This window comes from Sinocyclocheilus rhinocerous, unplaced genomic scaffold, assembly GCF_001515625.1.
Source record: "Sinocyclocheilus rhinocerous isolate Xijiao unplaced genomic scaffold, SAMN03320098_v1.1 scaffold36, whole genome shotgun sequence".
Lineage (NCBI taxonomy): Eukaryota > Metazoa > Chordata > Actinopteri > Cypriniformes > Cyprinidae > Sinocyclocheilus > Sinocyclocheilus rhinocerous.
In genome coordinates this window covers 2511373-2536694 of record NW_015664459.1, presented here as the reverse complement: position 1 = coordinate 2536694, position 25322 = coordinate 2511373, and the positions used below count along the sequence as shown (strand labels likewise).

The following is a 25322-nucleotide window of genomic DNA, read 5'->3' as shown; positions in this document are numbered from 1 at the left end:
TGTCCGTTCCTTTGTTCGGTGTTTGTCTATACTATGTGCTATATATGTGCTTTTTTACCATTTAATTTCACCATAAACAAAAGCTATGTTATGTGGCTATGATAATTTAAGATAAAACTAAAAACATTGTTAGTCAAAGTTTAAAGTAGCTGACTTACTATAATTGAATACAACTTTAAATGGGTTTTATTGTTTACTGTGTTGTGATATGATATGCACATTTTCTGCTATATACTAAAGAAAATTGAATAATTAATAAAACCTATAATATTTTTTTCAGTTTTCTGCACACCAACACATCAAGTCAAAATACTATATAAACAAAATTGTTTCTTTTCATTTTTTCTATGAGGTGCTTAAACCAAAAACCATGATTTTTGATTAGACTGAAATAAAATGCACTTTACATAAGTGACATGGTAATTTTACTTTTTTTAAGACTATAATAGCAGGTAATACATTGGTGCAATTACATATATCATGGAACTGAAGGATTTTCATGTTCATGGCCATAGTACACTGATGTTAATATATGTCCGGTAACTATGATAATACTATGCTATGTTTTGTTAGTTCTGCTAAAATGCGAAGGCTGCACAGTAAAACCTTTCTTCACATAACATTCTGTATGCTTTATAAAAATATGAATCATAATCATATAGAGTCATTGTCTTAACACTAGCTTGCTCTATTCTTTTTCTATTCTATCTGTTTTCTTTTTATTTATTATATTATTTAAAAAACCCTTGCTATGTGCACTGCGTTAAGCTAACTGAGACTTGTTATAGCACTTGTATATTATTGCTCTTTTGTTGAATTTGATTGCTTCCATTGTCCTCATTTGTAAGTCACTTTGGATAAAAGCGTCTGCTAAATGACTAAATGTAAATGTAAATAATCTGGTCACTATTTGAACTGCAAGAGATGTTCCTTGTGGCTGATATATGCTCACCTCTGACCAGCTTCCAATGGTCCAGTCAGCAGGACAGGACACATGTGTGTTACACCGAACAATTGACTCAGGCTTAGGCAAATGTTGACATTCAGCTGGCTGAAGCGCTCGTTGCTCATCCAGCCCAAGGCTCCGAATACACAGCACTGTTCTCTTACTAAGCCCAATGTCCCCACAGCTAGATGAGCACTTCTGCCACTCTCCAACCCACCATCTGATGACACAAAAACATCACAGGAATTTACTGCACTCTTACTGCACTGATGATTGCCTTTAAAAGCCATCTAGTGCACTGCTGCTGATGGGTGTGTAAAGTATAGGACTGTCCAGCAGTAAAACTCACATGGCAGGACATGCCCCCTTATTACAGTTACTTTGCTTGTCATCCGGCCTAGTAGATGGATCACAGTAATGTTCCTCGACGATTCCAGATGTTCTCTCCACACAGTGCACAACTTGCCTCTGCACACCTGAAAAAAAGACAAATTGTTGAGCAGCTGTTTATAAAAAAAGACATATTTGCCAGTGCACACAAGTATGCACTCGACATCTGGCAGTCGCATAGAATTCAATTACAGAATTTTCAGGCATTTAAATAGAGAGACAGCTGACAACTGTGCCACAGCCTTCCCCTCATCATAGGCCAAAGAAAAATTTTCCAAACAATTACAAATAAATGTCAAATAAATAAATGAATAAACTGTATTTAAATGTTCATACAATTTAGTAGAAGAAAGAAAGAAAGAAAGAAAGATTATGGTACTAAAGTTTAGTGTTAGTGGCATTTCAATCTATTTTGTACACAACAATATGTGAAAGAGAGAGTGATATGCCACTAACTCTAGTAATTTTCCTTCAAGATAAGCAATATGTCTTCACATTTTAATTTGGCTGGGATTTAGAGAGTGGCAGTGTATTTAATAATGCAGTGTTCCTTAAGAACCCAAGTACCAGCCAATGATCTTTTTGTGGTTTGATTAAAATTTTCCCATTGTCCTGTTTAATAAACTCTAGAAATGAATGCGAGGAGACGACTATGCTGAACGTAATAATAAAAAAAATCTTAATCTCAGCAGTCCTGTAGTTCTAAAACACAGATAGCAGCAAATCTAGCTTAATTACTCTTTGCTACTCTCCCCTAGGAACTGAATTGACTCCAGAAGGAGGAGGGATAGCCCTTCTTGTGTACTCTTCTCTGTTAGAGTCACGTCCTTGGGCTGATTTCGACCTTTATTTGACAGCTTTGAGAATCAGAGTCTCCAACAGAGAGATGAAGGGACCCACAGTCCAGAGGCTTCACAGACTTCAAAGGTGTTTGAAGAATGTTATCAGATAAACCCTCAAACAGATGCGATAAAGGGCCCTGGGGCCCAGGTGTCAGTCTGCACTGATTGGTGTGACCCTCAAAAGATATACATGGACATTAGATGGCAAGTCCCGCAGCTAAAATTTGCAGAACACTGTCGTATGTTTGTTTATGTGTAGATAAATGTTTACCATTGTTATCAGTCACAAAAAATTAAAACCCCAAAATCTGCTATTGCCTGATTTTGATTATAAGATTTAAAAAAATTATTTAAAAAAAAAATGATTTGAACATAAATATATAGCTTAATTCATTTAAAAAAATGTAATTTGATATAGTGGGAGCCCTTAATTTGAATTCTGCTGTTATGATATAGAATAATTGATTTACCTGCTGTGCCAGACCAATTAAATAATGTCATTTGTGCGAGCACTTCAGTCAAATTAAAGATGAGTAGCGGGTAATTGCATCTAAAAATAATCATATTGAAACTCTTCAACACTTTTGAGACTGGTGCACTTGTAGTATGGACATAATTTCCTCTTATTCTTATGTCTTTTTTGGAATTTATTCAATATGAAATACAAATCGATGTTAATAAAGAACTATTGGTGCCATGCAATAATCCTTAACAGAGCTGTTGATGACCAAAAGCAAAAAAAAGCATGTATTGTAATCATAATCGATAGCAATTAATACACTTCATCTAATAATATATTTTCAAGAGGAGTCACTTGAGTAAATATTTTAAATTTACAGAAGCACTGCAAACGTTTTTCAGTGGCATTAAGTACACTTTCAAACCTACACTCTAAAAAATGCTGGGATGTTTCAACCCAACTTTGGGTCAAATATGGACTAACCCAACCGTTGGGTTAATTTTTTACATAAAATTTTTAACCCAAAAGTTGGGTTGGTCCATATTTGACCCAAAGTTGGGTTGAAACAACCCAGCATTTTTTTTGAGTGTATCAGAGCTACTATTCAACTTAGTTTACAGGCTTCAGGCAATTCTGTCATACAATGGATGTGATGTTCAGTCTAATAATTAGAGAATAATACAGAAAATAATAGTCTCATAATACAGAAACTATTGTCTGTGTGCATTTTCCTTTCCTTTTTTCACCAAAAACACCTCAGTATAAACAAACCTTTTCTATTAGCAAAATTAATGAAATGATCAACAAATAAATGTGTTGCATGCGATTTGTTCAGCTACAAAACTACAGTTTCTCCAAATAATTAGTACCCATTCTATCATTATCACACAGCCAAAAGGAATGTACATGCAATTCCAGCCTCTTCCAGTAAACCCCATTCTTATGAACACATGAAACATGGATTTAAATGAGACATTTACCTTTTGTATTACCCAAAACGGGCTGCTTCCTGCTTTGTAACAGCAGCGCTGGATTCAAACAGCATTCAGTATCACTAACTGGAAAGTATTAGCAGATTAACCCACCCACTGACCAAAGAAACAGCAACCACCTGCAATCCTTGGATCAAATTAGACACACTTTAAAACCATTAAATATTATTTGAATTCTTGATTAGAGAACAACAATCTAAAGACCCCATTTGCTGCTTAAAATGCTGAAGGGCCAGAATTTGTTCTTTAAACATGGGGATTTTTTCAGTGAATTTTATGAAAGAAAACACTGAAAATGTGTTGTTATTTTTCCTTGAAAAAGTCACTTTCCCTTTGGTTTTAATACCAAAGGTAATTATATGTGAAATATGATTAAGGTTAATCATATGTGAAATAACACTGAATAGTTTTCACTGTATAAATTGATAGATTTTTGCTTATTAAAGCTACTAAAATTATTTAGTCAAAAGCAGTGAGTGATTTTCCCCTTTTTCTTTTGTTTTTATTAGGCTGTTGTTACTTTAAGAATTAATGCACGGATCCACTATACAAACAATACAAACACACCTTAGCCAAATTTCTCCCTACTGTTTATGTGCATTTAAGACTGTGCTAAGTGCTTAGGTGAATACTCGCCAAACTGGTCATTTTGACATATTTTTGTGTGTATACACAAATACAATTTTATCACAATTCTTTGTTGTCATGTTGGTTTTACTATTTTGCAAGTTTTTGCAAGTGAATTTCCCTATTATAAAGACAAAGCCTTTCAAGGTAACAAAATATTTTTACAAAAATGGCGAATATTTAGGCCAAAGTGGGCAAAAATAAAAATCTTTACAATTATTTTATTTTTGTTATTAAAAATAAGAACAAAGATACACATTACAACTACACATAATATACAAATAAAACAAACAGTGTTCTATTTTCAGGTACAATAGGTGTATTTAGCAGGAGCATTCAAGAAATTGAATGAACAAATACAAGAATAAAACACTATATAGTTTGATTCCTATTAAGCAACAGTATTAAAGTTTTTCAGTCAAGACAAGAGTAGTGAGTGATTTTTCTCTGCATTTTGTTGTTTTATTAACATTAAAGGAATAGTTCACTCAAAGATAAAAATTATGTCATCTGTCTGTCAATTCTGTCATAGTGCTTTATTTTTATACCGTCATTTACTCACTCAAAAGTTGTTTTAAACCTGAATGAGTTTCTTTCTTCTGCTGAACATAAATGCTATTTTGAAGAATATCGGGTCTCAGAGAAGATCTTGATTTCTTTAATTTAAAATAACAAGGAATCGCATGTTTTCCTGAAATAAAGTGGAGGAAAAAGTCTATGCATTGCATTGCAACGTGACCAGCTACAAGCTACTCATAAATTAAAGTAGTTAAGCTACATTCAAGCTACCCTTCTGAAAAAGTTTTTTTATTATTATAATTTTTTTTACAATTAACATTACAAATAACTAAATAATTATTAAAGAAGTTATAAGTAAAATATAATAAAGTTATAAGTAAAATATTTGGGGTTTAAAACAACATAATGTAATGCAATCATGATTTCAAAGAATAGGGTGAATTCAGGTTGATTGGGACAATTTTCCAAGCCATTTCAATGACAAAAAGTGTCCCAATCATTTGATTTTGTAAACTATCCGATACACACAATAATAAAATAGGCTACTGTATAGTTATATTATCTTAAACTGACTGTCAAAGTGCAAAATTGCTACTAACGTAACATTAATGCAAGAACAAAATGTATGCAACTTAAACTGGATACGGAGGAGTCATAAAATAAGCTGGTTAAACTTTACACACTCAGTATTTACTGAGTTTGAATGGAGACGTCAATCATCAGCTGCGCGCGTGAACACTGTGCTTTGCGTGAATCCCGCCGCAACCATCCTTTGCCAAATGATAAGCACACTACTGTATCACGATTTTATTTTCTGTTTGATTAGTGTTCATAACAAAACTGTGGGGCACAGATTATATTATGACCGTTCATCATTGTAAAATAGACATTTGATCTAGAGTGCAATAAAGAAGAAAAATTAATCAGTTTAAAAAGGCTATTATTCACCTCCTGTATGTGCTTTAAGTCTTCGACGTAGACCGCATTTTAATCTTTGTTTTGCGTAAATTACAGTTGATTCATGTGAAATATCCACTCCTGTACATAATTTGCAATATCATCAGATGATCTCTTGTCGGTGGAAAGACTGTAAAGCCGCGCAATGCGTGATATCACAACAGATGGCGGTAATGATCAAATTTAGTTTGTGATCTAGTCAGAAGAAGACACGGCTTGCGCTGCTTCAATGCATTACAGACTCGTGACTCGTCAGAACGCAAAACGGAATGTAGTGTTTGGTCACGCTACATCGCTACTTGCTGGAAAAAGTAGTTAGCTACAGGAAGAGCTACACTGTTTTAAAAGTAGCGTCGCTACTGTAAAGCTACTGAAAAATGTAGTTGCGTTAGTAGCGTCGCTACTTGTAGCTAGCTACTCCCCAACACTGATAACGGCCTGTATTATAACTTAAATAGAAGTTCTATATTAATTATATATAGAACTTTATAACTTGAATAAAGTTCTATATTAAAACAGATTTTTTTTTACATTTCTTTTTACAGCGTGTTTTTGCAGCATTAAACAACAATCACAGACATCTGTTAAGATCGCATGCGCAGCTGAGCAAAAGGAGATTTTTATAAGGAATCACGTAAGCTACACTATATGCTACGGTAAAACTATTTTCTGCCATCTGTATTACAAATGGGAATACAACGAATTAATTACAATGTTTTAAATTTAAACTAGCCTACCCAAATAAAGTTATAGTTAAAAGTTCCTTAAGATCATGCAATAAAGTAATTTGTAAATTTTTTAAGCTATTTTTAAAACATTTGCTGCATGAATTAAAAAAAAAAATCAGCTATACACATATCAGACAAAATCGTGTTGAGAGAAAAAAACAGAAGTAGTCGACAAATCCTTCTCAGACAGAGGAACATAAAAATCAGAAAATATGTAAATATTATAATAAACGAAAATAATATATTTAGTTTAGGACTATTTATTTTATTCCTTTATATGTTGTTTTAATCTGTTTTTCTCCCTAGAAGCGCTGCATGTGCGTGATGTGACGACGTGCGAATCCTTATGTTCTAAATAATGTTTGTGCTGCTGTTTGCACCCCCCGCAGTGCGTGCCCGTCCGCTACGCAAAAGTGTTTCCATCAGTTTATGCGAATGTATTCTTACCGGATAAGAATTTTAACCTACTTAGTTGAACGCATACGTTTTTTACGCACATTTTTAGAATTTATGCGCATCTTGGCATTTCCATCCAGCGTTTTTTATGCGATATACCAAAATGTGCATGGAAACACTTATGCGCAAAATTGAAATATCGCATAAAACATTTGCGAATAAGCACCGTTTCCATCCAAAGAGTCAAAGAGAACAAAATCGTCACTTCCTGGTAGAACTGGTGCTAAGCTATATATCACTATGAAAAGTAGGAGAACCCCCTGAATATAATATTTTTCATAGGCCTGTTTAATAACATGAGGGAGAAACTGGGTAATGGGGAGCACATGGGGCATGTGGGGGAGGAAAACAAATACAAAACAGTCCAAGGGTGTGACAGTACTACCCCCTGGCGCTCTGGAGGCCCCTCAGGACAGGCTTACTCGGGAGGGCAGGCCTCCAGAGCAGTACCCGTTCCGGGACCCATGGCGGATCAGGCAGCTCGGGGTGCCATGATGGTTTAGGCAGTTCGGGGGGCTATGGCGGAGCAGACAGTTCAGGGGGCCATGGCGGAGCGGCCTCCGTGGCCCTGGCCCCGGCACTCGGCCCAGCACTCGGCCCGGCCTCTACGGCCGGATCCCTATAACCCCCCCCCCAAAAAAAATCCTTGATGAAAATTTTGGCTTCTAAGGCCCTCCATGGGCCTGACGTAGGAGCAGCGGTCCTCCCTGGGCTTGACTTAGGGGCTGGAGCCCTCCTTGGGCTAGACATGGGGGCTGGAGCCGACACTGGAGCGGGCTCAGGGCGAGGATGAGGGCGGAGAACAGTCCTTTTCTCCTCATCCTCCTCCTTTGGTTAGGGGAAAATGAAGCAGCCGGCGGGCTTGACTTCTGAGCGGCCGGCGTGCTTGACTTTGGAGCGGCCACCTTCTCTAGGCTGAGGACTGGGATGGTGCTGGGAGGATCTGGGTGGTCGAAGCCATTGGCCAGGCATGTGGAGGATCCCGGCGTGGGGTGAGCTGTCGAGGCCCGGTGGTTTTCAGGAGGGGCTGGATGAGGAAGGTCCATTACTTCCTCTACCTCTACTTCGGAACCATTTAAATAGAGAACGAGGTTAATCAGCTCGAACAAGGGAAAATCACACGCAGTGGATCGTGGTTTCATCCAGCCCCAGCAGAAAACAGGCACCGAGTGCGGCGTCGTGCCAACTCACCCAGTTGGAGATCCTGAGGAATTCCCCCACATACCTCTCCAAAGGCCGACCACCCTGCCGCAGGCACCACAATTGATCCTCAGCCACTGTCATCGTTATAGGTTCGGTATTCTGTCGCCATCAGCTGCTGTGTTGGAGACGAGGAGACGAAGGAGCACGGAGACGAAGGGGATTAACATGTAACACTCTTTATTAATCTAAATACAGGCAGGAGCACACACGTAGAACGAGGGGTTGACGAACAATACCAAACAGGAAACAAGGGTCAGAACATACTTTATATACATGACAAGCCGAGGGACACAACGAGGAACACCTGAAATCAATAAACAATCAACATGAGGGAGAAACTGGGTCATGGGGATCACATGGGGCACATGGGGGAGGAAAACAAACACAAAACAGTCCAAGGGCGTGACATATATAGAGTATATATAAAAGTAAATATTAGAATTTTAAGTTTACTATAAAATAATTGTTGTTTTTTTTTTTTATATGATAGTCATCACACTTTATTATTTTGTTTATTATTTAAAAAACGAAATGAATAAAATGCAATAATATTATTATCGCGATTATTATTTTTTTATTGTTATATTTAATGGGTCACGCTATGGGAAGTGTGAGGACCAAACCAAATCTCCAGGTGCTCTTATGAGAACCAGGCTGAAAAACGTATGTGCACCCCTGATTATTAACATACATGTAACATATATTACATATTACATACATTCATATATTACAGGTCCTGCAGATTTGCTTTATTCAACATCAAGAAGATCAGGCCCTTTCTTTCGGAACATGCTTCACAACTCCTTGTTCAAGCTCTTGTTCTGTCCAGGCTGGACTATTCACTTTTACGGACTTTTAAATTAAATGTTCCCTCCTGGTGGAAGGACCTGCCCAACTCAATCCGAGCAGCCTTCAAAAATCGGCTACAAACACGTATCTTCCATCTTTATTTGACCCTCTAACTCTAGCACTCTCTATTCTAATTCTATTATACAATTAGCAAAAGCAAAAAAGACATCTAACACTAGCTTGCTGCATTCTTTTTCTATTCTATCTGTTTTCTTTTTATTTATTATATTATTTAAAAAACACTTGCGTACTGCGTTAAGCTAACTGAGACTTGTTATAGCACTTGTATATCATTGCTCTTTTGTTGATTTTGATTGCTTCCATTGTCCTCATTTTTAAGTTGCTTTGGATAAAAGCGTCTGCTAAATGACTAAATGTAAATGTAAATATATTATTATATTACTAAAGCATCCAATATTTATGTAAAATGGGGATGTTTTACATGCCTAAAGCAAATAAATCTCACCCTTTTTACATAAACAAAAATAAACCATAAAAACTTTCATTTTGCCACCACCTTTCAAGTGCATATCACTATGGATTACATGTAATTACACGTACGTTTCTTGCACAGAACAATTGTTAAAACTGAATATATCGTCATGAGCCACAGGTATTAATTTTGTGTTCCTTGATATGCTTTTTTTTATTTTTAAAAACGTGCAGCTGTTAACTTGCATATTGTGTATCTCCAAGGACCATGGTTTCAGTTAAAGATCTTCTTTACTGTTCAACTGAAGAAAAAAGTCACCTACATCTTTGTACATCTCAGTAAATTTTCACTTTTGGGTGAACTACCCCTTTAATACTGGGTTTCGGTACCCATAGTAATAATGTTATAACGAGTTGAATGAAACAGCAAAATCTGAGCTAATCAAAGTCCTTTGTGAAGCAGGATTTTGAACCAATGATGTTTCACTGTGGGCGGTGTTACCCAGACCAACATAACAGAAATAAAATCTAAACTTCTGACAAAATCCATGCTCCCAAATATGTGTCTTTTCCATACTAAGCAGCATACAAAAAAAAAAAAAAAACTATTTCAAATCTTTAACCCTCTGGGGTTGACAAATGCGCCCATACGTTTTGTGGCATTTTTTCCAGATAGAAAGGAACTTAAATTACTCCATCATTTTTGATCATACAGATAAGAGCCATACATCATTCAAATGATTTAATGATCAAAAAAAGGTCTTCCTTTTTTTTGTATACCTACACTCATAATAACAATAAAATGCTGTGCTTTTGTAAAATTAAGAAAACAAACAGGGTGTGCTTTCAGCCGTCTCAGTCTCTGTGAACAACATTTTGAAAAAATAAACTAAACCTCAGCAAATACTTGACACACAGACATGATAAATATATGTATAGACAATAGAAGCTTGAAGTGTCTTCTTTTAAATAAAGTAAGTCATGTTCGAAGACAAATATTCTATTACAAAGAATATGTGTAAGAATATTTATAAAGAATGAAATGAAACTAACTCAAGGTCCAGTCTTTCCCGTCTGAGCTCATTATCTGTAATATGATCATGCTCACGAGCCGAGCGAGCTTGACAATCATCCACGTGAGACACGCGGACATGTAAACACCCACATCACCTCCGTAAACAAATGTGAACATTCAAGTTCATCTCGACTACTTTTCGTTTCAGGAAGAAAATAAACCAGAATTAAATAAACTGAGAGAAATAAACCAGAATTTACCTCAGAAGAAGAACACAACGTGATGCGTGGTTTGATCCAGCGGAGGAGATCATTTACATTAATAAGTCTTTTTTTTATTACTTGATTAATTATTTGATTAAATATCAGGTATGGTTTACTTGTTTCAACATTTGATCAGGATCTGTTTCAGCAATGGCACAAAGGTGTGTCACTGTTCAAGTCTCTGTCTTTAGATCAGTGTGCCCAATAATCTGTCTTTGACCTTCATTGTGTATATTTTGATTATACTGTGTTGTAAATAAAATACAAATAAGCAAAACCCCCATTATTTTACTCTCCTCACATTCTTTCTTACCTGCCTCACAGTCACAGTGATGGCCCATTAGGGGAGGGCCCTTTGTCTCAGCTGTGAATCACTATTAACTGCTTACAAATTATTGTAGCACAGTTTGATGATTACAGTGTAATCAAACTTTAGCCATTAATATGTTTTTAAGATACTGAAAAAAGCACAAATGTCAGGGAATGTCAAAATTTCTCCAGAACCCCAAAACCCCTTAGACTCCAGAGTGTTAAGCCATGGATATACTCACAGTGAAGTTCCTTTTTATTCTTTATTTAGGAGTAAAAAGAAGTTTGAACTTCCTTCACAGCAGTACACTGTTAGTGAACATCCCTATGCCAACCACATTGCTGAGACACTTTAATTTAAAGCAGCTCACCAGTGTCTATGTTTTTACTCAGGAAATGAACCATAGATTTCCACGTCAAAGAAGGCGGAGCCCCAGAGCACACCTACCTATTATGTAATCGCCACGGACCAATTGTAGTTTGTAGGTGTTTGCCAGTTGGAGCAAACTTTTCTGAAAAGCTCTCTTTGGCAGGCTTTTTCAAACTTCCAAAACAAACTCCAAACAAACTTCATTTTGGCCTGATTTTGTTCAAAATGATGTCACACCACTTCGTTCTTCGATTTCGCTTTAAATATATCAGGACTTAACTCCAAACAAACTTCATTTTGGCCTGTTTTTGTTCAAAATGACATCACACCAATTCGTTCAATTTAGTAATAATTTAAGTATATTGAGGCCTTTAAGATGGCTATATACACAGTATTCATGAAACAGCGCATGAACAACAAACATTAGTAATGACTTGTGCACCAAGTCTGTCCACAGTCTAAAGGTGTGGTCACATTAGCAAAGTTATGGTAAAATTTCACTGGCAAAAAAGGTCTATAGTCTATTGTCAGTTGTGTAGTGATGCATGAAGAATAACGCTCACACAGAAGCCACTTTCTAACCATGCAGCCATGCAGGGAATTTGTGTGACCAACTTGAACATGAGCAAACTTTTTTGCCCTTACGCAAAATGACTGGATTTCACACACAAAATTTCACAGAGCAACAGAAAATGTGACTGCACTTTAATATCTTATTAGACCGTCCAGTTAAATATTCCACCATTAATAAAGTCTTGCTTCCAATCACATTAAATTTGAGTTCATGTAGCATCAGCTGGTCTAAAGTCTGTTTCCTATAAAGTTCATGGCCTGTTTAATTTGGTGAAGTTCTTTTATTTTTTGTGAAAGCAATGTCTGCCAGAGAGCTAATTTATAGTCTGTTTGTTCAAACTAGCTATAGAGCTAGATTGAACAAACAGATCAACTCAGCTATTTCCTGCACTTTTCACCATTTCTAGTATAATATGAAACTATAACAAAGCAGTTACCTAAAGTAAATAGGCAAATCAGTCCGGATTGGCTCAGCTTGTGCATGTGCGTAGGTTGAAAGCAGAAGCGTGCAATAAGATGACTCCTTACCAGTTCCACATGTGGCGCTGCATTCAGTCCAAGCCCCATAAATCCACTGGAAATAAGAGACAGCAGTGCCATTGTTGGAGTCGACAAGAATGTCTCTGCTTATGGTGTACTCATACCTCACCCCTGGATTGGTCTCTTGAAAAAGCAGCTGGAGAACATTGAGGGCAGATTAAAGAGAAACCTTGACACATCAACACACAAACAACATACAAACCCATAAATCTCATACGTAGCATCTAGGGCAATGGGCATATAATCAGATATCAATTTGTCAGGATTCTATGTATTGGTATAGGTTATTTTTTTAATGAAAAGGGTCAAATTAATGAAGTAGCAGTTTTTACAAATAAGCAACCAGATTTTGAAAGTTGTGAAAAAAAAATGTCAGAAAACTACAAGTCAAATGCTATACATTAAGTACCAGGAAAGACTGTGGTTAATTTTCTTGTTTAATTTCATAATATTAGCAATGATCAATACGTTTGTCATTAAATATTGTACACTGAAAAGTATGCAATATCTCTTATAATTTATTTTTATATATTTTTAGCACACATTTCAATTACAACATTGTCATACATTGCACCTTAACTAAATTTTGACTGTATGAATGTATTTTATTGTGAGGCAGTTGCCAGCCCATAATGTAAAGTGTTACATATTTTGGTGTTGAGACCAGCAACTACTGTAAAATATTTGAAAATGTGAAATCTGATTGGTGGTATAAAGTAGTACAAGATTTTTCCCCAACAGATGAACCGACATATAATTATGACAGATTTTTTTGTCTTTGCACAGCAGAACAGTAAAACCCAAAAATTGAGGTTGTAAGCTGCTATCTTCCACATGGGATTTAAGAATTTGGAGAGTGATAAGAGAATATTTCATTTGTCTGCCTCCCGCTGCTGTAGACATCCTTCTTTCTCCACCCGCGCAAAGGCTGCGAGCCAAAGGCCTCGAATCGCTCTGTGGGAGGAGGTCCACAGAGGTCAAGAAGGCCCCTCTGCTACACATACTAGCCTAAATCCCTAATAAACAGTATCTTCACTTTAATGGTGCTACAACATGAAAACCATGGCTACTGTAATCATAAAACTCAGTCCGCTAATGATTACAATTTGGAATAAGCCTTTTATGCAATAAATTCAATTATTAAATCCACTAAATCTTCAAATATATTTTGCTTTTTAAACAAGGAATGGAATAAAATCATACATTAATCTTTTGTTACTGAAAAAGATCATAAAGCTACTTCCTGCTGAGTAGAATTTTATGCAAATACATTGGATTAAGCCTTTGATTTCACTTTCCCTGTCAGATAAAGCTGTTCTGTTTTCTCAATTTAAATATTTACTGGTGAAGGAGGATGCCATACATTTATGAGTATATTTCTTTTTAGAAATCTTTACATAAGCAGTTAATGCTCTGTGCTCAGAGAAATTTGCAGATTTAATTATTCATAAAGAATAGGCCTGTTCTCCATTAGTGTTTGAAGTGGTAAATGTTTCCATGGTTAATACAGTCTGTTCTCTTTTTTCATAAAAGAAGTTGTTTGTATATCTTTCCATGCAACAAATGTGAGACGTTAAATTATAATGTATACCATTTTAGGTCTCTATTTAAACTCTAAACCACATTTCAGGCACAGATTCACTAAACTGTGACCTAGTTTAGCAGAGCACTTTAGCAGGTGCCTGTGAAAAGAGACAGGCCTCAAACATCACATGCTAGATTCTGCTCATAAGCAGCATGTGAGACATCAGCATGGGACTGAGTACCTGGATCCACACTGGCTCCATAGTCGGTCCGGGAGAAGATAGGTTTTCCAGCTGCCCGGTCCTTTCGTAAGTAAATACAGTTCCTGCTGCTTTATACTCGCCATTCCACTGGATCGTCCAGCCACCGTTCAGGAAATATTTTTCAGGGTCATTACTGCGCAATGCCAAGTAGTTCCCAGCCTCTGCGACTTCCTCGATACGGATGTCCCGTGCTCCTTCCGGAATTAGACCTATGTCTACATAGCCTGAGAGACAAAAATTACCTCAGCTTATTCAAACAAATAAAGTAGAAATAAAACAAACATGCAATGTTATATTTACAAAATGAATGCTGCTTTGAGTAAAATATAAACTGAAACTCATTTTACAAACCGAGCCCTTCACTCTCCTCAAAGGTCTTCCTCACTGTTTCGCACGTAGATCCATTTCCATGGCACACTCCACACTGATCCTCAACAGCATCTGAGTCAATCTCATAATCACAGCCTAAGTACTGACATGAAGAGACAGATCATAAATTTACCTCCGCAATTAGACTAGAGTGATGTGAATTATTGTGATATTTTTCTCTCATTCTGACAGCAACCATTCACTGCAGAGGATCCATTGGTGAGAAAGTGATATAATGTTAAATTGCTCCAAATCTGTTCCAATGAAGGAACAAAATCATTTACATCTTGGATGGCCTGAGGGTGAGTACATTTTCAGCTAATTTTGATTTTATATACTGTATAAAGTGTAGTACTGTGCAAAGGTCTTGGCCACCACCAGCTTTGTTGTTTTTTGCTAAATTTGAATTACCATATATTTACTTTTCTTTACAAACAGAACATAAAGAAAATATGTACAATACATTTTAAACCACACTGTTTCCATAACAAACAGGCAGAAGTCAGTATTTAGTGTGACCTCCCTTATCACTATGTACATCTTCAACTCTTTTGGGGAGACTGTCCTGAAGTTTTCTGGAGTAATCTTTGATATATTATACCAGGCTTCTTTCAGCACTTCCCAGAGTTCTTCTTTAGAGTTAGGCTGTCTTTGATCTCTTTCTCTGTCCAGGTGATCCCATACTGCCTCTATAATATCAGGTCTTTTTTTATTTATTTATTCTGGTCTTTCAATTCAAAACACATTTAATATAATTATGCAAATGAACATTTCCTTTAAAGATAATATTTTTTACCAATAGTTATTCCTCATTTTCCTTCTACTTTCTCTTCTGTTGACTTTTTTTCCCCTTTTGTGATAATATATATATATATATAATACTTTAGTATAATATTCAGGTCTGGACTCTACAAAGGCCAGTCCATGATTGTCAGTGTTTTATCAGCTGTTTTTCTTTCCAAATATAATTTCACTGTAGCAGTGTGCTTGGGATTATTATCATGCGGAAAAATAAATTCACTCCCAATCAGGCACTTTCCAGAAGGAATGGCATGACAAATTAAAACCTGTCTGTACTTTTCAGTATTCATGATCCCATCAATTTGGACAATATCGAACCACTGGCAGAAATGCAGCCCCAAACCATGATAGACCCTCCACCATGTTTTACAGAAGGTGGCAAGCACTCATTCATCCATCTCTCTCCAACTCTTCTTCTCACATATTGTTGATGATTGGATCCAAAAATTTAACACTGGGATTTGTCACGCCATAATACTTTTTTTTCCACTTATCTTCATTCCAATCTTTGTGAGCGTTAGCATATCGTAGCCTTTTCGCCCTATTCTCCTTCAAAAAAGTGGTTTATTGGATGCTACCCTTCCACAAAAAACACTCCTGATCAAGCTTATTCAAACTGTAGAAGGGTCAACTTGGCATCCCGATGAAGCTGCCAGATGCTGAGGTAGGTCCTTGCTGGCCTTCTTCTGGCCTCTAACAGAAGCAACTGAGAAACTTCTCATCAGATTTTTGAAGTTTTCTAGGCCTTCCAGTTCTTTTTCTGTCCTTGAGCTCTTCTGATTCTTCAAATTTCTTGAATACCACATCTTGGGTATCCAGTTTGTTGCTGATTTCCCTTTGAGAGTGGCCTTGCTGATGCAAAATTACAATTTTATGTCTGTCTCATTCTGTGATCTTTGGCGTTTTGAATGGAATGATGTTACAGAGAGTTGGTGTTATTAGCAAACAGCTAACTCCTACATTGTGTAATGATCAAGCATGTCTTTAACAAACCTGGTGTAAAACACCTTTTTGACATGAGATAGCAGGTGTTCGCAATGACATTAATTAGGGAGGTCACACTAAACACTGGTACTTTAGTCTATAGAAGTTTTTTTTTTTTTGCATACAAACTTCTTGTATTTTCTGGTTGTATTCTAATAAAGAGACTGAGACATAACTATATATGGTCATTATACTATTGCTATAACAACAAATCACAATTTTAGATTGACTAAATGTAATACTGTAGAAGATTTGCATTTGAACTGAAAGCATAAATCTAGGCTATGCGTTGACAGTTTCAGAGAAAACACAAAACTGCAACATTTCATTCACTGACACACTTCACTCAAACATGTGCTAAGAGTTCATTTAAAGTAATTTTAAGTGCTTAGAAAATTAACAATTCTCCTCAAGAAATTTCCACAGTTTTACTGTCTACAGCAGATTCACAGGGCTATGGGATGGTTCAGTGAAACTAAAAATGTTTGCATGTCAACTAAATATTTAATTCCTTTATTGTATAAATGAACAAAACCAGGTAACACTTTATTTCGATAGTCCACTTTAGACATTCTATTAACAGTAAGTAACTTTGCAACTACATGTCAACTAGCAGTTAGTAGAGTATTAGTAGACTGTCTGCTTAATATCTTCTAACACTTTCTTTGTCAACTTATTCTACTAACCCTAAACCTACCCTAACAGTCTACTCTGAGAGTTAGTAGACATGTAGTTGCAAATTAATGATAATTAGTTGACATGTAGTTACAAAGTTACTTATAGTTAATAGAATGTCTAAAGTGGACTATCGAAATAAAGTGTAACCCAAAACCACATTGAAAACAATAGCTTCCTCCTCTGTATTTAACAATACCTTGTGTAACTTCCGCCTGGGGTCATACAAGGACTCATTCAAATATTTATTTGAATTAAGTTTGAGAAGAACAGAGTGGAAGATTGTTCTCATGATTTCACACCCCACTGTTTTTGTGAGACTCTTGTGGTATTATTTCACAATAGACTGACACTCAAGCTGACAGACCGTCAATGGTTTACAATGAAAATGACAAGCAGAAATTTACATGGACCGTCTGAGACTGAGCAAAGAGGTCAAAGCCATTACCAACCTTACAAATGCCGTTAATGCATATGTCACGGCTCTGACTGCCTTCATAGCACTGTGTTCCGTCTATGACAGTGTCCAGCATTCTCTCGGAAAAGTGCTCATTCACAGGTCTACAGTGCAGCTCACACGGATTAACTGGAATGACACAAACATATCCCTTCTGTGATATCTATTTAAAGAGTGCTGCAACAATATAACTCTCTCATGAAGACGTGAATGGCACATGTCTGCACATATAATGCCATAATGCGCACCTCTGTTATTTACATGTATCCATTTATAAAACTTTCCCTTATATGGGATTGTGTTAAAGCGGCTGCACTGGATGTGTCTGAAGCTGGTCTGGTCCGCAGGGCAGGGGTCACGGTTACAGGTTCGATATCTGCGGCGCTCTCCAAGACAGTATTTACCTCCATACTTGGGCCTGAAAAACAAATGCATGAAACATTTAAAATACCATTAAGTCATTTAAAATCTGCATATACAACATGTTTATGTATACATATCAACAAGAAACTAAATAATAAAAACAATACAAATATAAACCACTAGCAAGTCAAAAAGCTTAAAAAGTGGTATAAAAAGAAAAGAATGTGGTTGCCAATGTCTTTTTGGCTCCGTACACATGATTTGATCAATGATTTGAGATATTTGATTTTGTGAACTTTTGCGAACTTGTGAACCCCACTGGCTTCCAAATATCTTCAGTTTGGAGTGGTGTGAGGTTGAGCAAATGACAGATTTTTTTTTTTTTTTTGGTTGATGATTGACCAAACAGGTATCCCAGTAAGATTTTTTAAAGATTTTTTTATTATTATTATTCTGACTTGCTGGTGAGAAACAAATGCAATTTGCTTATTAACCATAAACATGCTAGTCTTTTCCCATACAGTCTATGATACAAAATAGCCTTCTCATAGTTGTGTGGGTTTCTGGATGGTTGCTAGGTGGTTTCCAAGCAAACTCAAAAGAGCCCACCTCCATGCATTCGCAAGCTAATTGTGTCCAAACAGGTCTCCCAATAATAATGCCCACCCTTATCTACCACTGTTCAGGTAAACATGTAATTCTGCTTGAAACTCACACCATTTGTTGAGCCAGAAACTGTCATGTGTTTTTGAAGCATGACATATCCACCTACAAGTGGCTTACTCATATTTGTACCTGTACATTAAACTGGGATAGGATACAGTATTTTAGCATCAAATCACATGCTTAAGGGTGTAAGAATATTTATGCCAAAATTAAGTTTGTAAGAATATTTATGCCAAAATACATTCAATTAACCCAGAATATTGTGCATTGACTACTAGAAGCCTCCCAGACACAATCAAAACATTTACTGTAGAGTGGTTCGCTCAGATCCGGCAATCTCTTTCAAGCAATAGCGAGAGTTTAGTGAGTGTCTACTGTAGCAGGCTGAGCCAGAAGGTGTTGGGATCATGGCTGATACCTTACATTGGAAAAGAATTCAGATTCAGGTTACAGAAGTGCTAACCAAAATTTGAAGACTTGCGATAATATGCAGAAACAGGCAAGGGTAAAGCAAGAGTAAACAACTTGGTGATTTTACAAGATGTAGAAATATGATGGAATGTTTAGGTTTCAATTGAGACACCAAACTTGCAGAATTCCGTTTCAATAGGTAAGATAAAATCTAAATGTTTTTTCCACAGATGCTAGCTCTTTACTATAAAGCCCCAGATAAAATTGTAAGAATAAGGTAAGGGCATGATGATGTACGGGGACTTTGCAAAGGTTGTTTGAAAGATGCACAGAAGCATACTTCATCTTTAACTGTTATTTATTTATTTATTTATTTTTACTAGAAAAGAGATATTTACTGTAATAAGTACACAGAGGAAGTGGTGACAAATAGTAGTAGATCTTTTTCCCATATCCTTAAAAGTTCTTCTGAAATATGATGCAGATGTTGCACATGATTTCCATCAATTACAACATCCTAGAGATGCATTCACAAGCTGGCCACAACCTGGTTCTATAACCATTTCCATCCTTGAAAACTTGCTTGGGGTGCAAAACATCTGCCAGGATAGAGAATCTAGTCCAAGCCAAATATAATGAAATGGTTATACTTCATAAACTCTGAACCTTTGGACCAGAGACAGTGACTGTTTTATTGGTCTAGTGAGGCTCTCTGACACCATATGGGATCTGAATTTCTCACCATTTAACAATTTGTTGGAACCACAGAGACCCTAGAATGCCATTGAAGATGACTGAAAATATAAAATTAATTATAATTACATGTATGAAACCCCAAACACATTATGCTGACGTGGTGGTGAGAAATAAATGCAATCACTTCCTCATCAAATGCTAGCCTTTTCCTATACAATCTGTGGTTTAATAAAAGCTATTCTCATGGTTTGTGATTTTTCAGAGTAAACCAGATTAAGCTGCTGTAGGACCAGAGACAGTGACTGTTTTATTGGTCTAGTGAGGCTCTCTGACACCATATGGGATCTGAATTTCTCACCATTTAACAATTTGTTGGAACCACAGAGACCCTAGAATGCCATTGAAGATGACTGAAAATATAAAATTAATTATAATTACATGTATGAAACCCCAAACACATTATGCTGACGTGGTGGTGAGAAATAAATGCAATCACTTCCTCATCAAATGCTAGCCTTTTCCCATACAATCTGTGGTTTAAAAAAGCTATTCTCATGGTTTGTGGTTTTTCAGAGTAAGCTGCTGTAGCTGTAAGGATTACTTTTACACTACCTTGGAGTTTGGTGAATTTGTGAACCCCATTGGCCTAATTGTATGGACAAAACATTCTTCAAAATATCTGTTCCATAGAAGAAATTCAAAAATAAAAAAGAGCTGCGTGACCGTTAGTAAATGATCTAAGTAAACGATGGCAGAATTCATTCATTCATTCATTTTTTTTTTCTTCCTTCTTCTATGCAGTTTCTAGAGGTTTCTGGATGTTTGCTTGACAAGAGAGCCCGATGCCATGCATTAACCATTGATGATTGTGTCCAGACAGGGATCCCAAAAGGATTTTTTTTATTCTGGCATGCTGGTGAGAAATAAATGCATTAATTTACTTATCAACCATAAACATGCTAGTCTTTCCCCACAATCTATGATACAAATAGCTTTCTCGTGGTTTATCCCAGTAAAGTGGCTGCGTGACCGTTAGTAAATGATCTAAGTAAACGATGGCAGAATTCATTCATTCATTTTTTTTTCTTCCTTCTTCTATGCAGTTTCTAGAGGTTTCTGGATGTTTGCTTGACAAGAGAGCCCGATGCCATGCATTAACCATTGATGATTGTGTCCAGACAGGGATCCCAAAAGGATTTTTTTATTCTGGCATGCTGGTGAGAAATAAATGCATTCATTTACTTATCAACCATAAACATGCTAGTCTTTCCCCACAATCTATGATAAAAATAGCTTTCTCGTGGTTTATCCCAGTAAAGTGAGTGAGCACAAATTGTGTGTGTGTGTGTGTAGGAAACTCACACAGGGTTGACACACTCCCTCTGGGCATTCTGAACGCCTATACCGCATGTCCTGGTGCACCTGGACCACTCGCTCCATGAATCCCAGCTACCATTCACGCTTTTAGGCTGGAAGCCCATCTCCACACACTCCCCGTCAAAACACCACTCCAAAAAAAAAAAAAAACATAACCAAGACTTTGAGTTAGTCAGAGGAATTCAAAAGGAGAACTACGTACATGGTGAACTTCATGCAGGGAAATGAAAAGCCCACAGAAAGCCTGGCTTGCCTTGCCCTCTCCGCACTTGGTCCCATCCACAACACCATCCAGCCTCGAGTGGCAGGTTGAGCCCACTGTGCACCACAGGGTGCTGCAGATATTCTGAAGGGTACAATCATTTAAGAATAATTCAGAATAGTTCAAAGCTACATAAAATGTTATTATAAATGTTGTAGAATTCCTCTTAATTCTTAAGTAAGTCTTAATTCCTTATCTATGGAAGCCCATTTTTGCCACTGAATGAAATAAATAAATAAATAAATAAATACAAAAGGTAATTGTAATTTTTTTTTTTAAATCTTACAATTCAGTCTTTTTATATTTCATAGTTTGGATTTTTAAAGAGAAAACAACCTATATAGAAACTCACAATTCTGAGTAAAAAAGTTTCAGAACTGCAAAATATAAACTGAGAATTCTTTCACGCAATTGTGAGTTCATATCTCACAATTCTGACTTTTTTCTCAGAAATGCAAGATAAAAGTCTGAATTGTAAGATATACACTAAGAATTACAAGAAAAACAAGATTATTTTATCCTGTGGCAGAAGAAAAGCTTATCTGTGTTCATTTTGTGTTAAATTGTTTTATACCATTTTAACAAAAGTTATGTTAAGTGTCAAGTGGTGTAACCATTAAATAACATATTTTCGGAATCAAGTGTTCATATTTTCAAAATGTTAGTTTGTACTAAAAAAAAAAAAATGATGACATTTTTATTTTACTATATGTACCAAAAGAACATTATGTTAGTTTGCCTATATACAGTAAGCAGTTTTTAAGCTGTTGATGTTAAACTTATTTGGCTTGCAGTCTGCAGTGGAGGGGCTCGAGGAAGCAGCTTCAACTTCAGTTTTGATACCCCAAGGGACTACTAGTGCTTGGATGTTTGGATGGATACTTAAATTATGTTGGTGGCATTGAGGAGGCAGCAGGATGCTGAAACAGCTGAAGCTGGAGCAAGGTGAGTGCTGCTCAAGCTCCAGCACTTAATTAAAAGACTAGAATTCAATTTAGGAATTTCACCAATTAACACCAAAAAATTACCAATTAGTAAAATATAAAACATTTAATTGATAAACAAAAATTATAGAACACAGCCATATAGTAAGTGTTTTCTTAATATTTGTCTGCAAGTATAATATTTTTTCAAGACTTTTAGCTCGTTTTAAATGCTGTACAAAAATATTTTCATCACAGAACGTCATTATCAGTAAAAATTGTATTATTATTTTTTAATGTGCTTTTTGAATAGATCTAGACATAACTAAAGAGTTTCACATCCCTGACATTTCAAATGTCACATTGAAAAACTATAAAACCACATGTGCTTAATTTGAGGCCTACTCTGGAATCCTGAAATGCATGGAGTTATGTACTGTAAATTGTTTAATGTTCTCCTAAACTTTTGGAAAATGGCAAACCTTGTGTGTTGTGCACCAAACACAAACATTCATTGCATTTCTTAACCTCTGCAATTTCCTCTTGTGTCATTTCTTGAACTGTAACAGCCCTGATAAGGAAATTGAAGTCTGACTTTATCTGTGTCCGAATGACAGAGTGCCAACTCTTTTGCTGTGTCTGTGACATTTGGCCAATAATTGAAAGATGCCCAGTATCTGCCAACAGTTGCTGCAGAAAGCACAGAGCACATCACTGATGTGATTTGACATCACAGACAACAATTCTGCAATCTGATGCCATTTTCCCTATTTTAATTCTGCAGGATGCCAAATGTAAATGAGCTATGTTGGCTTCCCCCCTCATTGTTCAGCTAGCTTAGGTAAAACAAATTGTAATTTCAAGGTAGAGCTCTTCGTGTTGAACTGTTTACAAAGTTCTTCTATTTGGAACATAAGACCTGCTAAACTAATGATGTGCTTTTTCCCACTAAAACAGCTGGGAATCAGATGGTCCTGATGTAAGTAGAAACTGACACTTCCTCTGTGATGGAAAAGTGTGTGTGTGGTCTATGCCTTACCAGACACTTGAAGTAATAGAGGTTTTTGTTGAACTGTTCACAATTTAATAGTGAGAAATTTAAAGCAGCCCATGGGCCTGGAAGTACATGAGTTGCCTAAAGAAATAGTTTCCAAATGAGATCAAATTCAGAACAGATCTCTTTGTTGAAAAGACCAGCATGGCTGGCTATTGTGTTTTGGGTGCTGGTATTTCCAACCAAATATATTAAGTACACTGAAACATACATATAAAACATACATTTTATTATAGTAATAGTGTAGTAATGTTTTTTTGGTGTATTCATTACCGTTTGCATGACCACACTATTACTACAAGTACCATGGTTAAACTATGGTTAGTATAGCAAAACCATGGTTAATTTGTGGTTACCATGGTTTAACTATAATGACCATAGTTATTTGGTTTTATGTGTAGTAAAATGGTTAATTTTCATAAGGGATGTGCTATTGCTTGCTAAAAGTTTGCTAGCTATCTTATAAACAGTGATGTGACAATACATAGGCCATATTTTTTAATATAAATTTAATTTATTAAATCCTGTCATGAAACCATGTAAAATCACTTTTACACTACTTAATTTGTTCACTTCAAAATAACTTCATTAAATGATGTTGAATGATTAAATGATGCAAATCCAACACACTTTTTTTCAGTGTATAAACTTTATAATGAATTATCTTTTTACTTTGTTTGAATGTTTTTGACTTTGATAAAAAATAGATGTTTTTTAAATCAAAATTTAAGGTTTGAACCAAAATCTATTTTTTTAAAATGGGTCCAAAGTATATTTTTTTCCAGTGCACTTTTAGGATAAGTTGCCTTTGTGTTCCTTTGAAGCTTGAAATGCTCCAGTTCCCATTCTTTGTAACTGAATGAAAAAAGCGACCATTTTTCTTTCTTTCTTTTGTGTGTGTGTGTGTTACAAAAGAAATTCATGCACAGAAACTACATTATCTGAACTTTGGCTTCACTGTCAGAAGCACTTATATATTTTTATTAGGTTAAATTATAGCCTACAATTTATTTACAGTTCCTAGCAGATGTGTGGTTCAGAATGTCTTGCTCCATCTGTATTTCATAAACAGATAATTTAAGCCCTCTGTCTGCACTTGTGTACACTTCTGACCCATTTTTCTTAGCAGTTTGGCATCAGTCAGCTGTCTGCTGGGGGAATCAGAGTTATTTGTGGGTTCGAGGGAAAATCTTACATCTACATCGTCACAGAGCAGTGAGCTGGATCCATACTGGAGCTTGCACTGATGAGCAGCGCTGTACAGGACGCCAGGGGGAGCAGAGTGCATCTCAAGATCGTTTCTGACAGGAGGGTCATCCAAACACCAGCCCCAGCCTCGACTGTGAGGAACATGACAAAAACACACCACATGCAGAAAATACTTAGGCAAAGGTTTCTGGTTTAAGTGCAATTCATTCTCAGATTAGTACTTTTATAGGCTGAAATATTACATTATCTTAACTGAATAGCCTCTAAGATCTTGATGTATTTCAATATTCTTTAATAGATCAAGGGCCAAATTTACTGCTTGGCTTGCGCCAGCACAAACCCTCCTTTGGCATAAAAAAAACACTTTCAGGATTTACTAAAGACACATAATGAAAAATGAATGATGAAAGGGCATGGACGCTGTTATTTTTGTGGCTTATTGCATATGCTTTGAAGGAGTTCCCCTTTTAGATGCAACATTTATGGGAGGAGTGTATTTAAATGAATCAACGTGACTTTCTAAGGTTTGAGGTAATCAATGTACAAGTATTTGTGCCCAAAAAAGCATTTTGCACCTGACATGGTGACGATAGCCAGGGGCGCATTATTAATGCACGGGCTACAAGGGGCTGAAGCCCAGGGGCCTACACTGGAAAGGGGGCCCACTGGCTGCAGGGAAATTATATTTTTTGAATAATTATTTATATGGGAGTTTGCAGCAGTGACAACAGCGTTCTGTAAACAAACTCACACACTCATTTTTAACGATGCCCTGGTTGTAGTAGCCTATATAGTGAATGGCTCAGTTTAGGTTCCC

General features: G+C 36.3%; 1 protein-coding gene across 1 annotated transcript in view; it reads right to left on the bottom strand.

The window, feature by feature from the left end:
• LOC107730163 (A disintegrin and metalloproteinase with thrombospondin motifs 7-like) overlaps positions 1-25322 on the bottom strand; it is a 90664-nt gene that overhangs the window by 32525 nt on the left and 32817 nt on the right. The window contains exons 9-18 of the mRNA XM_016540915.1: positions 24492-24636; positions 21311-21403; positions 21043-21188; positions 17793-17962; positions 17540-17673; positions 14610-14730; positions 14238-14482; positions 12460-12607; positions 1296-1422; positions 953-1166 (exon numbers count right to left, since the gene is read on the bottom strand). Of these exons, the coding sequence (XP_016396401.1) occupies positions 953-1166; positions 1296-1422; positions 12460-12607; positions 14238-14482; positions 14610-14730; positions 17540-17673; positions 17793-17962; positions 21043-21188; positions 21311-21403; positions 24492-24636 (1543 nt within the window). The remainder of the gene's footprint in view (positions 1-952; positions 1167-1295; positions 1423-12459; positions 12608-14237; positions 14483-14609; positions 14731-17539; positions 17674-17792; positions 17963-21042; positions 21189-21310; positions 21404-24491; positions 24637-25322) is intronic.